Genomic DNA, 16,391 nt, shown 5'->3' with positions numbered 1-16,391 from the left:
ATGTGTGAGGAGCAGCTCCTTTCCATGGTGCTCAACCAATCAACATCCCGGCAGTGAGGTGCAGCAACTTTGGGTTTGGATGGAATACTTCAACCCGATCTAATGACAGCTGGTCTGAGCAGTCTAGGAGGCTGCCTGATCAATAGTTGTGTGAACATCTGTATCAGGTCTGTCAGCCAGAACTGCCTCAGCCAGTAGGGAGCTGTGAGGATAAGTTTGGCCCAGTCCTCTCTGGCTTTGCCTGGGAAGTAGTGGAATCAGTGGGAAAGTGTATGGAGGGTCGTGATTCCACTGCAGAGGGAAGGCATCTGGCAACGTTCTTGGGCTCATGCACTTTCTGGCACAGAAGTTCAGATACTGGCCTTGTCCTTCGTGCCAAACAGGTCTATCAACTGAGTCCCCCACTGATGGAATAATGACTTGGTAATGGATTTCTGTGGTGACCACTTGTAATAGGTGACTGATTGCCCGCTGAGTAAGTCTGCCACATCATTGCTGACTCCTGAAAGGTGCAGAACTACTGGGTATGCCATGCTGATGGCACCCATTCTATAGCTTGAGTGCCTCCCTTCAAGGGGAGGAGAAAGAGCAAACACCCCCTTGTTTGTTTATGTAGTGCACAGCTAAAGTATTGCCTGTTAGTATCTGCACTACCAAGTGTTGTAGGACATGGGAAGAACATAATCTATGCCAGTTTGAAGGCTCTGTGCTCTAAGATATTGATATGCATGTCCTCTGGGGACTACATCCCTTGTATCTTTAAAAGATCCAGGTGGATTCCCCAGCTCATCACAGATAGGTCCATGACTAATACCTTGGTGGGGACAGGGTCATGAACAGTAACCCATTTGGGACATTATCAGGATGCAGTCAGCAGTTTAGCACCATGAGGACATGAGGTGGCATAAGGACTTCCTTTTTCAGTGGATACTTTCCAGAGGAGAAGACTGACCTAAGCCAGAGTTGTAGTGGACTCAGGTGAAGTCTGGCAAGTTGCGTCATATATGTACACATGGCATATGGCCTAATAATGTGAGGGAAGTCCATACAGTTGCCACTGTCTTTAGTAATGACAGAAGCAAGAGGAATCTGTCCTGTGGTGGGTAAACCCTTTCTGTCTTGAATCTATCCTGATCCCCATGAACGCTATCATCTGTGATGGGAAAAGTGACAATTTCTTGTAGTGCATCAGGAGACTCAGCTAGATGAACAGAGAGATCGTGCAGTTAAAGCTTGTCAGAGTTTCTGGATGTGAACTGCCTCACATCAGCCAGTTGCTCACATATGGATAGACACCGATGCCCTTTTCTCCCTATGTGTGACACCACCATAGTGAGGCATTTCATAAACACTCTCAGGACTGTTGAAAATCTGAAAGGCTGTACTTTGGACCTACTGTAAATTACAGGTACTTTCTGAAGGTCAGGTGGATGGCAATATGGAACTACACATCCTGTAAACCGAGAGCTACAAACTAGTCCTGAGCTTGAAGAGATAGACTGTTAGTGGCAAGCATTACCATTCTAAATCTGAGGTGGTGCATATACTTGTTCAGTCTTGTCAAGTCTGGGACCCATGATGGGACTAAAACCTTCTTTCTTCTTCAGAATAAGGAATATCAGGAGTAGAAGCTTCTTCCTCTGTACTCCCAAGGAACTCTTCTATGGCTCCTAAACGAAACAACAAAACCACTTCCTTTTGGTCTCATGAAAAGGGTCTTTTTAAGAGGAATAAATAAAGAGGAGTGGGAAGAAAACGTAGCATGAAAATAGATGTTCTGGTCATAGGGGATGATGTCCAGCACAAAACTGTTGGCTGTAATCTCTTACTATGCCCAATGGGAGAGGTAGAATGATTTCCAACAGTTGACTCTGGCATAAGAATGGCTATACTGGGTCAGACCAAAGGTCCATCAAGCCCAGTATCCTGTCCTCTGACAGTGGCCAATGGCAGGTCCCCAAAGGGAATGAACAGACAGGTTATCATCAAGAGATCCATGTCCTGCCACCCAATCTCAGCTTCTGGCAAACAGAGGCTAGGGACACCATTCCTGCCCATCCTGGCTAATAGCCATTGATGGACCTATCTTCCATGAATCTATGTAGCTCTCTTTTGAACCCCATTATATTATTTGACATAGCTTTGCCATGTTTCTCAACATGCACCCCATCCAAGCGGCTGCCTCTGTGACAGAGGAAGAGGATGACAGGTGCCTCCTGATATAATGGATGTTTTCTGGGTGATTATTGGAGTCAGATGGCCTTTGCCATTGTGAGCGCTGCCAATAGAAGAACTTGCAGTTTAGCACTGGGGTGCATATGCTTAAAGATCTCAGTGTTGCCCTTGAATTCTTTAGGGAATGGACTGCTTCATCCATCCAGTTGCTGTAGAGCTCTATTACATCAAATGGTAAGTCCTCGATTGTCACTGGAACTTCATTTGGAATCCCAGAAGCCTATAACTAGGTTACAGGTTGGTTGGTGCATTGTTACCACTGTAGCCATGGATCTAACGGCCACATCAGACTCATCCAAAGCCACTTATAGCACTATCTTCATTACCATCTAGCCTTCTTTGAGTGCATCTCTCAGCTTCTCTCTAGAGTTCTGTGGGAACCTAGTTAGGAAGGGAGTTACCCTTTCCTACATTGAAAAACTATCTTTTACTAACAAGGCTTGGAAGTTTGTAATGTGGAATTGGAGGAAAGCTATTAAATAGGCCTTTACACTGAAAAGTCTAGTTGATTGGGGTCCTTATTTTTTGGAGTGCTCTTACATGGACCTGGTCTTTTTCTGGACTGCAGTTACCACAAGGGACCCTCATGTCAGATGCATGTAAAAATGTTCCAAGCTCTTAAGTGACACTTGATAGCACTTTTCTACTTGCTTCGAAGTAGGAGAAAGCTAGGTGTGAGTGGACCACAGTCCCTTTGCTGGATTCAGTGTGACCTTATTAATTGGCAGGGCACTGAGGAGCTGAGAATATGCATGGATAGCATATGCATGGATCACCATTGTCTCAATGTCCAAGGTTTCAGTTAGCCTCAAAAACAGGTTTTGTAAAGTTCTAAAGTCATTGACAGCTGGTATGTGTTGGGTCCAAGGCCTTGCATGGAAAAGATGAGGATTTCTTTGGTAGGTAGGGCAACTAGAGTGTTTTCCGAGCCATCTCCACTCCTGGTACAGGAAGCCTGGCCATCGATGCTAATGATGACTGAAACTTCCTCCTCTTTCCTTTAATATGTTATGAGGCCCCACTCCTAGACCTAAGGAAAGGTGGGCCCCAGTAGGAATATTCTATAGGTATTGGCCTGACTGCAGTTGACCTGTGCATTGCCAGTCATGCATCGGGCGATTCAGGAACTCACCATAGGGTACCACTCTGATCTAACAGGAGAGCGTTCTTTGCTCGATATTCAGAAGAAGGAGATCTAATTTGCTGGGAAGCACTTAGATGCTAAAGTAATAGGGTTTATGGAAAACCCAGCTATATTCTTTCTATATCTTTCCTTCCCATTCTCATTTGCCTTTAGGTTCTCCCACCAACGCAGCTACTGCTGCTCATGGGGGATGAAGCAATTAGTCGATGGGAGAGCTCTCTCCCATTGGTTTAAAGCATCTGCACTAGCACCGGTGAAGCTGCACTGCTGTAAGCTCTGTAGTGTAGACATAGCCTAAGAATGTTTTGAACTTGAACAATATCCAATTTTTGTTTGCATCTAGGTAAATTCAGACCATACCAATTCAGTTCATCTGTAACCTTAGTTATATCTAGATTTTTTTTATTGTGCACCAAACATTCAGATTTTTATTTGCTTTTTTGTTGTGTTTGCTTTTTTACCTGGATAACGATTAATTTACAATTGAAAAGTCTTTAGGCCAAATTCACCACTGGCATAAGTGGATGCAACTCTATTTAAGTCAATGAAATGCATCAGCTTAGATCAGTGGCAAACACGGCTCTTTGCAGGCATTACTTCTATCCCTTCCTTTGGGAAATTCACAGAATAGCACTAATAAAGCTCTTGATGGGCAACATATGTTATGTCCTTATAGCAAGAGAACATGCTCCTGGTTGGCAAAATAGGGTGAGAAACAGAGCGATCTCAGAATGATGAGAGGATAAAAATAATTTTGAGGACTCATGCAGAAAAACAAAGTAAACAAGTACTAGATAACATGCAATATGTTTTTTGCCGACTGATGTTCCACATGTTGTTTCAGGTTAGAATTTAATCATTATCCCAGACATGAAAGACCAGTGATTATCAATCAAATCATACAGCTCTAAATTGAATTTAAAGTTGCAACTTCCATATTACTAATAATGCTGATAAGCTATTAGCAATTCACATTTCACAAAAATATGTTTTAATAACCTTAAAAGTAAACACTATAGGAGAAAGAGAAATAATAATGATTTCATATGAAAATTCAATTCTAAATGTGGGTTACAATCTACATTCCTTCCCTCATTTGTTTAAGAAACAAAGTGAAATAGAGCATTTCCTAAGTATTAATTTCTTTAAAAAGAATTAAAGTAACAGAAAATTCTCTAATGATCTTTTAAGTGACAAAATGTAAAACTATTTAAATCATCACAACCTGTAGCAAATTTACACAAATTGAGTTATTTGGAGAAGGAGGTAAGTTTTTATGCCTCTACAAATGATATCCCATCATTTCTGCCAGCAACCTCAATATGTCATGTCAAATTTACTTTTACTTTGACAAAATGCAGGAATAACTACAACAATGAAAATGCCACAAAATATATTTTGGTATTCTTCCTGTCTTTTGTAAGGAACAGGCCACTGAAAAAGCACAGGTGAAGGTACAGAGAAATCAGAAGCCATCATTATATACAGACACAGAGAAATTAAAAGATGACATGACTGTGTACCTTGGTGCAATTCTTATTTTCAACATAAAATTGCTTCTAGCTTTAAAGTGAAACAAAATATCACTGAGATTTTAAGAGAGTCAGCAAATTTTGTTTTCACACACTCAATATATCAGATGCAGTTTTAAGTGTAAGACAGGGAATGCTAGCTCGTTAAACTTGATGGTATACATACAATTTTACTTTACAACAAAAAGAATCTGGTGGTAACTTGGACAAAAATACTGAAATTATGGAAATTTCCCTGTCAGAGAATGACAAGCAGAATTAGACTATGGAAGCTTGCTTCTAATAAATGTTATTTTTTCCCAGTCAACGTTCTATCCCTATAGATCTCTGCCCTGGAAAATACTACATTTCAACTTGCAAATCTCAAATGCAGCACAATGTAGTGCAATTAGTACAAGTGACAAAGGAGGTTTGTTTTTTCTGGAATATATTGTATTTAATTGGGCCCTGATTCTGCAAACTGATCCACTTGAGTGGATCCCAGTGGAGCCCCAGAAATGGAGTCTTAGCATGTAAATTCTTTGGACTGTTCAATGAATATACAGATTGTACATGTTTAGTAACTATATATGATTAGATACTACCTGAACCAGATTCAAAGGGCAGTATGCTCCAGAGGAGATGGGATTGTATTAGGGGACAGAGAACCTGGGTTCTTCCTGACTCTGCCACTCATCTGCCATGCGTTAAGCACTTTGAGAACTATTGATAAAAAGATCTATAATACTTAGCTCTTATAAAATCTAGAATTTCACCTCAACTACTTCATGTTGCACCTGAGTTAACGGCACAGTTTCATCATAAAATTACAGTCATATCTGGCTCCCATTCCTGCTGCTATTGTGATCAATGACAGAACTCCCACTGGCTTCAGTGGAAGCAGAGTTGGGGCCTTCAATACTTTAAGCACATCCTGACTCTAATCCTACAGGTGCTGAGTTCGTTCTCAAAGATTCTGCTTGCTCTCATTTCCCATCATTCAGTATCTTGCTGGATAGGTCCCTGTTACATATTCAGGCCAAAAGAAGATCAGACATAACACAATGCGCTTGAAGACTGTGTCAGAGAGAAAGACTGACCCCATACTCCAAAAAACAGTTTTCATTAATGTTATCATTTTAGTATTTTTAAATGACACATATTTTAAGGGGCTGTGCTTACAGCAAAACGGAAAGGTAAAAGAAAAATGTTATTCTGATATAGTGATATATTAATGTTAAAATACTCTTAACACATAACCAGGTTATATGGAAGTATGTCTTGCCATTTTCTCCTACCTTTATATTTACACAACTATATTATTGTACCTGGAATGTAATATTACTCCCTTCCTGTAGTAAGTGAAACAGTACACAGATTGCAAAAGTTCTGCATTTTTCCTTGAAAAATCAGTCAGATTCCTTTCATTCTTTATTTTGGCAAGTATATAAAACTTAAATGGGGGGAGGGAGAGAAGAAGGTAGAATGAAACACCAAAAAATAAAAACGAAACTCCCCAAAACCCAGAGAGCACAATTTTCAAAAGTACCCAGTGATATTTAAAAGGACTTAGGCTCCTAAAACATTAGATGCTTTTGAAAGTTTTATCCATAGTGTCCTTTATTCAAAGAAACATTTGAAATGCTGAAAAAAATACTGTAGATGTATAATTTCTTTAAACATATCAAAAGCATTTATCGTGTTAGTGGGCTTCTTTCTATAATAAAATGGAGATTTCAGTGGTGGTAGCATTACATCTAACGTTAAACTGCAAAGAAAAAGGCTTAATATTTTGTTGAATACTGCATGTCCATTTCACACATACTTACACAAAAAAGGGCATCAGTTGAATAAGAGTCTCTTTTTTGGGGCTAACTGTGAATTCTGGCACAGTTTGAATAATTTTGTTCATAACATTCCGTAAGTAATTTTGTAGCTGTTTGCGTCGTTCCTCTACAAACTTTGCATCCTGCAAAAGAAAAAAAAGTTGAATTGTACAAAAAAGATTTTTTCCATTCTAAAATGCCAGACAGCAATAATGACATGAATTCTGATTGATGACTTGTGCTTATCTTAGCCACCTGTAGCAACATATCTAAAACATTTGCAGTCAGAGACAAGTCATGTTCAACATTATATAACTTGGTTATGGATAAAACCCTGTCCATGACTATCTGACATGATGCTGAATATAACTTATCCCTGTCTACCCGGCGTGTATTCTTCCCTGAGAGAAAGGCCTCTCCCGTGGACTAAATGTTTTCTTTTAAAGGTCTGTTATTAAGGACCAGATGTCAGGTCCTTTCAGGACTAGCAAGTTATACAATCCTTTAGGGAAATGGAGGTACTTTTCTTCCCTTCCAAGAAGCTTATTAATTCCTCCTCCCCCTGCCCTCCCATCATGAACTTTTCAGAAGCTGGATACATACACCTCATGATGGACCCATATTTAACTATAGGACCGGACAGATCTCCCTCCATTTAGTAACACATTTTGTTAAGGAAATTTTACACAACAGTCTATTTTTTTAACTAGCATAATGTATCATTGATAGGATGCTTTGGAAAAAAGGTTTTATTTAAGTATTAATGTTTTACTTCTCTGGCACCAATGAATTGAGATAACTGTACCATTCCTCATTCTGCTGTGAGACTTACAGACTGAAAGCTTAACAATAGAACGTCTACTTAGATTTTATAACTTCACAACATGCATATTTTTGTCTGTGGGAAACACAATTATAGTAGGGTATAATACAATCTGTCAGCAAGCATAATACACTAGAGTGAGACGGTAATGGATTTACTGAGAAATCAGTCTCTTTTTGTATTAGAGCCAACAAGCTATATCTCAGAAATTCAGGCATTCTGCTCACCTGGTTTAAATGTCAGAATATGCTCTTCAAGCATGAAGCCTCAAACTATTATTAGACAATTATAGCTCTCAAAGGAAGATGAAGTGAGCTGTAGCTCACAAAAGCTTATGCTGAAATAAATTTGTTAGTCTCTAAGGTGCCACAAGTACTCCTTTTCTTTTTGCGGATACAGACTAATATGGCTGCTACTCTGAAAGGAAGATTTGAGTTCCTATTTTGTGTAAGATGTGTCTCATCAACCATTGTTATTAATCTATTCAAGAAAAGTGCTTAGAAATGTAAAAGTTCCTGTTTTGTGCTAGAAAAAGATAATAGATGCAAATATGTTTAAAATGTTACTGTTAGGTGAGAAAAGTTAAACATGAAGCAGTTATGCCAACCGAACCAAAGTCAGGCCAAGCAAGGCTGCTGGGAGTCTCTGAAGGTAGAATGAAGGAATACTTGTTTAAGTTACAGAGAGTGAGAAAAAAGGGGAGGCCTGCATTCCTGCATTTTTGTACCAGATATTCTGGGAACAGTCCTTGAGATACGGGGGCACTGTTTTCCACTCCCTGTTTTTGTGTTACGTCTGTTCTTAACTCCTCGTCTCCTGGTGACACCCATACCGATAAGAAAGTTAGTGAAGCATTACGATTTGCTAAAAGCTATCTATAATAAGGGGGTAGAAGTACATGCATAAGAGAGAAAGAGGATTTTTAACTAACATGGGGGGGCTGCTTTATGAATAAATATGTGACGCGACGGGACTGTCTATAAAAACCTATTAATTTTATTTAGAGGCGGCTGGTTCTCTTGTGAGACGGGCTGCTCTCTATTGTTGTGTGCACTCTTCAATAAAGAGCTTTGTGTTTGGACCTACAGCTCATGAAAGCTTATGCTCAAATAAATTTGTTAGTCTCTAAGGTGCCACAAATACTCCTTTTCTTTTTGCGAATACAGACTAACACGGCTGCTACTCTGAAACCTGCCATATGCTATAGTATATACTAGTAATATATTTAAAGCAGCAATGTAGTAGATTCCTATGTTAATAAAAATTGTCTTGTGTTTCTGTTACAAGTCTTTTCTCCTATTGTTTATAAGGAATCTGTGTGCATTTATCTGATAATAAATATAATATAACAGTATCCATACTCAAAGGCTTCTAAAGGTTATGCAAAACCTATTTTGTCCTCCCACTAAACATTCTAAACACATGCAGAGTCAAACAAACATGGGCATTTAAGTAGGTGAATATCCACACCTAAAAGACCACAAGAGAAACTTAAAAGGAGAGAGACACAAATGATCACTGTAAAATATGGTAACAGTCATAAAGGTTCTCTCATTCTCTAGTTAATTCCTGCCAATAGCAGCAGTTACAGTACTGAGAGCTTGAATAGATATTTCAGGAGTAATTGTTGGACTGGATTATCCCTGGATAGCAAGTATCTGAACTCCATTTCACACTATTAACTGCTCTGATGCAGATACTATTATGAATTGGAATGGCAATTAACAGAATCAGAAAGTTTATAGTTTAGCTGTGCAAAAATGTATTGAACTGTTACTAAAAATTATTCTTAAATCTATAAACTGAATATAGTACATATAAGGAGTTAAGATTAATCTGTCTACAGAAGAAAGTATTGTACAGTACATGCTTTTAATGCTAATAATTTCCCTTCAAATGAATCATTCACCATTAAAGGTTGGTAGTACTGAATTTACCACCACTACATGGAACTTTGAGAAAAAAAGCATCAAAGTATCCACCAGTATCCATCCACTTAATTTTTATTGAAAAACACATTTTGAAAAATTCTTTAAGAGTAATCTTGCTCTACTTTGCTTGATGCAATCCACTCTCTAAGATCTCTCTTTTAGCACACCATGGTCAGAGCACAGCATACCAATCAGAGAAACAGCTTTCTCCATTTTCTACTGCTATGCAGAAGGCTAGACAAATGTTTTGCTGAACAGAGCTCTATATACAAGCTGCTAGAAGATACTAACAGTAGGAAATCTAATGCATGTAGATACATAATAGTTACAATGGAAGATATTAATACTACAGGAAATTATTGCTGTATTGCAATGTTACTGCATTTATTGTTTTTGTCTATTTAAATTGTTACATCATTCAAATAAATTTTATATTTCCCACTTTCCTATTTAGTACTGATACATTTTCCATACAATGCTGTTTCAATGTACTGTAAATCTAGAAACTTAGCATAGTGCTTGCTCAGCTGACAATCTGCACGACTCAATTTCACCTGCATGTTGAATTCTAACACTAACATACAATATTAAAAAATAGAATGAATTTTGCACCCCAGGACCTCCTGTTTCTACCATATATGCTACAGATCAAGCATTCACAAACTTTTCATAGAGCAAACTACATCTTAATAGAGAGATTGTCTCATAGACTGCAAAAAGAAAAGGAGTACTTGTGGCACCTTCAAGACTAACAAATTTATTAGAGCACAAGCTTTCGTGAGCTACAGCTCACTTCATCGGATGTTTCAGAGTAGCAGCCGTGTTAGTCTGTATTCGCAAAAAGAAAAGGAGTACTGGTGGCACCTTAGAGACTAACAAATTTATTAGAGCATAAGCTTTCGTGAACTACAGCTCACTTCATCGGATGCATTTAGTGAGCTGTAGCTCACGAAAGCTTATGCTCTAATAAATTTGTTAGTCTCTAAGGTGCCACCAGTACTCCTTTTCTTTTTGCTTCATCGGATGCTTTCTCTTCCATTCAAAATCTTGTGGAAAACTGCTCCTCCCATTCTTAATTGTAAAATATTGCTGTGACAACTATAACAATTGCTTATATGACAAAGTAATATATTTTAGCTATCTTTTGTGTGATAATTACTCTATCCTTTTAGAAAAAAGGTTAATTAAATGGCCTTTACTTTTGTCCTTCACTTATTCTTCCCTCCCATCTATTTTGTTGCTCTTTCCCTTCTGCTCCCCTGATCTTGCTTCTCTGCTGGTTGGCTCCTTTCTCCTTTTCTGTACATTCTGCCTTGTAGCTTGTTCTTCCATTACATGGAACATGCTACCTTGTCACTTGGCCCTTCTGCTCTGTTTTCCTGGTTATGCTGTCCAGTCACCTGGTTCCCTATTTCTTCTGCGCCCCTGGACATAATGCTTGTACCATTTTTTTGCTTAATCATTCTTTTCTCCCCTGGATGTTCCTCTTCTGCAGATGGCTGACAGTTCCAGTTCCTTGAGGGGTCCTGTTTACATTCCTCCTACCTACCAGTGGGTTTTATAGGAGCAGCTAGGCTGAGGGCAGATGCTGTGCTCCATTAGTAACTTTTATTTCTGCTTAAAGTAGAGTTCTTTTAGTTATATGGCTAAAGATGTTTTTTACTTGTTAATTTTTTGGTAACAGAATTCATGTTTCTCCAATGCATCCAGGGTCACCCAAGTATCTGAAAGCAAAATTTGTCTTATTAACACAAAACTTAAAATTCCCCATATCATCAAGTGAAAAAAGTGCTAAGTAAACCAGTTTCCAATAGTTCCATGCAAGTATGTGGCATATAAAATATAATTTGTTTATTAAAATCACTAAATGTACTGTTTATTAAATGTATACTCTCTTGTTTAAATACTTCAGTTTCCATAATCTGCTATAAGGATAGTTTAAAAATCTTCAGGCTATTTACAACAAATTTGTGTCGTTTTTACAGAATTTCTCTAATCACAGTTAATTTAAAAAACAAACATACATATATCTGAATGTGTTCATGCATGTCATTCCAAGATTCCATGTCATTCAAAGCCAACAAAATTTAAAATCAGCTCTGTAAAGTTAAGGTGTATTGTCCTTCATGGATCATGATTCTTATAAATAGCTTTTGAGTGCCCCCCATATTTCTTTGTATGAAAAGCAGTCAGCCGGCTAAGGACACCACTTAACTGTTCATGTACCAGTGCTCTAAATAGGCATAATGTATTTGAAACTCTTCTGGTTTAGCTCCTAAGATCCCCAATCAAAGAATGCATTAGAAACAACAAATTTGGATGAAAGCCCATCTTCTAGAAACTGCCTAACAGCTCTGGTAGTCACTTAATGAGGTCTTACAGCCTGTGATTTCACTGTTTTTCTGCTACTACTTTCCTATCATAATTCAATTATGCACTAAAATGTTAATAGAGAAAACAGAGTTAGGTCTTGCTTAAAAAAAGGAACAGTCAGGGCTATTTATTAAGATTTCTTTTAGAAATTCTTAATTTTATTTTGAGACCAAAAACTGATCCTTTTAAATTCAGAAAAGATGTTTTATAACCACCCAATATTTTGAAGGAAAATTATGTTATAGTATTAATAAAATACAGTAAAGGTGACAAAAAAATTAAATGCAGTGGGGCATGCATTTCTTTCAGTTAATTGAAAATGAGCAAACAGTAAAATGAATAATTAAAACCACAATTCAAACAAGCAAATACTGAATACATCATGCAGATAATGACACTAATTGCTGCTTTCCACTGAATGTCTGTATGAACCTTCTGTACAATGACCTTGACCAACTGTGATAGCTATTGAAAATGTTTACTTTCTGCAGTATGTTTCAGTTGTGTATGTGGTTTTAAAATACTACATATTATGAAAGGATGGAAGTCACTTTTACTTACCCATATCTAAAAACTACAGACTATCAACTTCCACCTTGCTTTTAATTATCACAGACAGCTAGAGAAGCACGGACTGTGTGACCCTGAGAAAAAGCGAGAGAGCTTTTGGGCTAAGTGCTGGCTGGAAACTGGGCATGGGACTGTGAGCAAAAAACCTGTCTCCTGTTTGATTCCTCCTGTGTTCAGGAAAACAGGACATTGTAGTGTGTGTGTGGGGGGGGGGAAAGATAGCTCAGTGGTTTGAGCATTAGCCTGCTAAACCCAGGGTTGTGAGTTAGGGATTTAGGGATCTGGGGAAAAATTGGGGATTGGTCCTATTTGAGCAGGGGGTTGGACTAGATGACCTCCTGAGGTCCCTCCCATATCCCTCCCATATATTCTATGATACTACCTTTAATATTGTTGGGTGTGAAATTCACACCCCTGTGCAAAGGACCAACACAAGAGGTACAAATCACTTAGCTCCCACGTTGATGAATGAAGTGAGAACTAAGTGATCTATAAGCCTTGTATTAGCTAACTACATAGGGTGACTTTTACCCTGAAAACTAGAGATATGGTACACTTGGGAATGTAGTTATTCTATAGTGCAACTTGTTTCATTACTCTGAGGTGTCCATATGGGTCACAACATAATGTAAAATGTCTGAGAATTTATTTTTATTGCAAGTTTTATCTCTTGAGTTTGAAGCAGCAATAATTTAGTAATTATTTCTAGAGAGACCAATATATAATTTCTAATGGTTAGCAAGAACTTCCTTTTATTGTCAAGTTAAAAATTCTCATAGGGGACATCAGTGTGCAATTAATAGCTAGTCATTATGAAATTATGTAATGGACTCACAAACATTACCAAGTAGTTTTATTAAAAGAAGTGTTTGTTACTAATTTTACAGAAAAACTGAGCAAAACATCTATATCCAACTGAAAGGAAGTTCACAGTACTTCTCCTCCCTGAGCAGAGATCTTTTGTGTTTAACATCTAATATCAATGCTTAGAATTTTGATCATGCAGTAAGCCACTTAAGATGTCCTGATTTGGGAGGTCGGGGCAGAGACCCCTTTTATTTTGTGAAGTATGGTTTACTAGTTTCATATATTTCTAAATCCAGATCAACATCTTATATCTTACCCAAGAATATTACAGGTTTCAGAGTAGCAGCCTTGTTAGTCTGTAGTCGCAAAAAGAAAAGGAGTACTTGTGGCACCTTAGAGACAAACAAATTTATTTGAGCATAAGCTTTCGTGAGCTACAGCTCACTTCATTGGATGCATTCCGATGAAGTGAGCTGTAGCTCACGAAAGCTTATGCTGAAATAAATTTGTTAGTCTCTAAGGTGCCACAAGTACTCCTTTTCTTTTTGCGAATACAGACTAACACGGCTGCTACTCTGAAACCTGTCATTATGCAAGGCACTGAATTTAGCCGTATAGAGTGGAGGAATGTGTCCGATGAAGTGAGCTGTAGCTCACGAAAGCTTATGCTCAAATAAATTTGTTAGTCTCTAAGGTGCCACAAGAATATTACAATGAATCACTATTTTCAGACACATCTTTGACACAAACTAGGAATGATTCACAGTTTCATTTCACACGTTGCAGGTATGGAACAATAAAACTAGGAAGTTGAAGTCTAGTCAAATAAACACACAAAGATGTGAGCTGAAAACCAGGCTTCTCTTTTTGTAAGCGTATGCAAGGTTAAGCATATAATGCAATCAAACATGGACCATACTAAAAAAAAATTCCCATTACACCATTTTATGTATGTAGTTACTTCAAAGACTAATATTTAAGTATGACTAGCTTTAACAGCTGTCTTATAAAATTATTACTAGTAATTATAAAACACTGCCCCTTTATTTGATTATTATACTAGAAGTCTATTTTATTATGCACATGATGTGTGAGCATGACACATGCTGGGTGAAACCCAGGCCCTGCTGAAGTCAAATAGGAAAGTCATTGACTTTGAGGAGGAGGATTTCATCCTATGTATTTTTGTCCTATCACTTCAATCAGTAAGGTTTTCAGGCATTCATATATACAACTAACGATTCATATAGTACCAAATCTGATCGTTTTTAATTTTCCTCGGCAATAATATTTTCAATATTACAATTACATTAACATTTGTTTTTCAAATAAAAATTAAGTTATTTTCTCCTAGTTTCATTTACAGGCATAGTACAGTTATTTATAAACTCTTCACAGCCAAAAACACTTAGCTAGGTAGGTAATTATAACCACAGAAGCAGAATGTTGCATGTACACATTGTCCATTCCTTATGTCAAAACAAGGAAACTCACTTACGGTAGATAATTATTGCATACAGTAATTCTCGAACTTAAACTCTGCATATTCTCAGAACATGTTTTGGGAAGGCAGATTTCCCATTTAAAAGTGTTTACTTTAATCTTTAAAATGCATCTACTTTCCTGATGTTTGTTCTAATAAAATGCAGCAAAACTCCCAAAATTTGTTTTCAACATGCAGCTTTTAGCAGACAACAGTTCAGAACACTTTGGTGGTATACATTTTATCTCCTATACAAATACTGAGTGATCTTTCATGAAATTTTGCCATAGATCATAATATTTATTATTATTTATATTACCTTAGCACCTAGGTACCTACTCATTGACCAGGACCCCACTGTGCTAGTGCTGTGCAAGCACAAAACAAAAAGAAGGTCCCTGAACCAAAGAGCTTGAACTCTAAGTATAAGACAAGAGACAGACAGATGGTGGAATACAAGGAAATTACGAGACAATATTGATCAGCATGATAGGCAGCAGTCTCAGCGTACCAGCAGCCTAACCACAGCCAATTTTTTGTAAGCGTCATGGAAAAGGAGAGTTTTGAGGGCTTTGAAGGAGGATAATGAATTAGTTTTGCAGATGGTCCATTGTCCTCACCAGATATACTGAAAATCCAGGTCAAAACCATTCAATTTGCATTTATTTATTTTGTGGTAATAGGCCTAATACCCAAAGTCATGCTGCCTAGAGTGGCTCATAATTGTGAGTGCCTACCTCAAGGCAGACTGTCAAAAACAGGGCAGAAACTCCAAATTGGTGGTATGTGCTAAAATTATATTTCACCAATTCAGTAACAAATATGAACTCCTGGATCCCTATACTAGTCTTACAATGGCGTCACAGACAGTCCCTTTGGCTTCTCCAGTCTATCTTGCTACCCAGACAAGCTGGGCTTAGTGATAGTCACTTATACCAAAAAGTCACAAAATATTCAGTTTAGTTCCAGTCCCAGTCCCAAGAGACCAGTCACTTATCTTGGATCAATTGGTACCCTAAATATTACACCAGAGACGATGCCAGTAGCCAATTCTGTAATAACTTATCTAAAGATTTATTAACAAGTAACAAAATAAGATAGGTTAAAGGAAGCAAACATATACACACAAATGAGTTACCATCTATGATTCCTAAAGATGACAGAGATGGAGTACAGTACTGCTTTTCTTTTTGTGAATACAGACTAACACGGCTGCTACTCTGAGAGATGGAGTAATCTGTCCATTCAAAATGTCTTCAGGTTGACTCTGGGGATCTCTACTTTAGGTTAGTGTTTCTCGCCCTGTGAGAGTTCAAACAGCAAAGAGATAACCATTTCTTCTTGCGAGCATCTTTATATAACTTCTCCCAGGGTTTAAGCCAATGGGACAAGGGCTCCTGCATGTAACTTCTTCATGGGTGGATGGGGCAGTCAACAAAGCTTTTTGTATTAGATGGTCCAGTAAGTTTTGATAGTCCACTTGATGGGTGGGGGTGACCACTCTTCTGTCTGAGTTCACAAGTTCAGAGTGGATATTTTTATAATTATAAAACAAACATTTTCCCTTGTAGCATGGAATGCAGACATTATAAATCAGATTAATGCATACAGCAATTTAAAAGCATTTCATTGAGTCTAAACACTAAATACATTATAATAAGACTTATACCTGTTCTGAACAAAATTAA

The 16,391-nt window shown here is 37.8% G+C and overlaps 1 protein-coding gene across 1 annotated transcript in view; it reads right to left on the bottom strand.

Moving 5' to 3' along the window:
* The window catches only part of SNX29 (sorting nexin 29), a 477,394-nt gene that overhangs the window by 64,781 nt on the left and 396,222 nt on the right, over positions 1-16,391 (bottom strand). The window contains 1 exon segment of the mRNA XM_043494140.1: positions 6,720-6,859. Within this exon segment, the coding sequence (XP_043350075.1) occupies positions 6,720-6,859 (140 nt within the window).

The sequence above is a fragment of the Dermochelys coriacea genome, chromosome 10 (genome assembly GCF_009764565.3).
Source record: "Dermochelys coriacea isolate rDerCor1 chromosome 10, rDerCor1.pri.v4, whole genome shotgun sequence".
NCBI classification, from domain to species: Eukaryota; Metazoa; Chordata; order Testudines; family Dermochelyidae; genus Dermochelys; species Dermochelys coriacea.
Note: the sequence above shows the minus strand (reverse complement) of the source record. Positions and strands in the feature narration are given on the sequence as shown.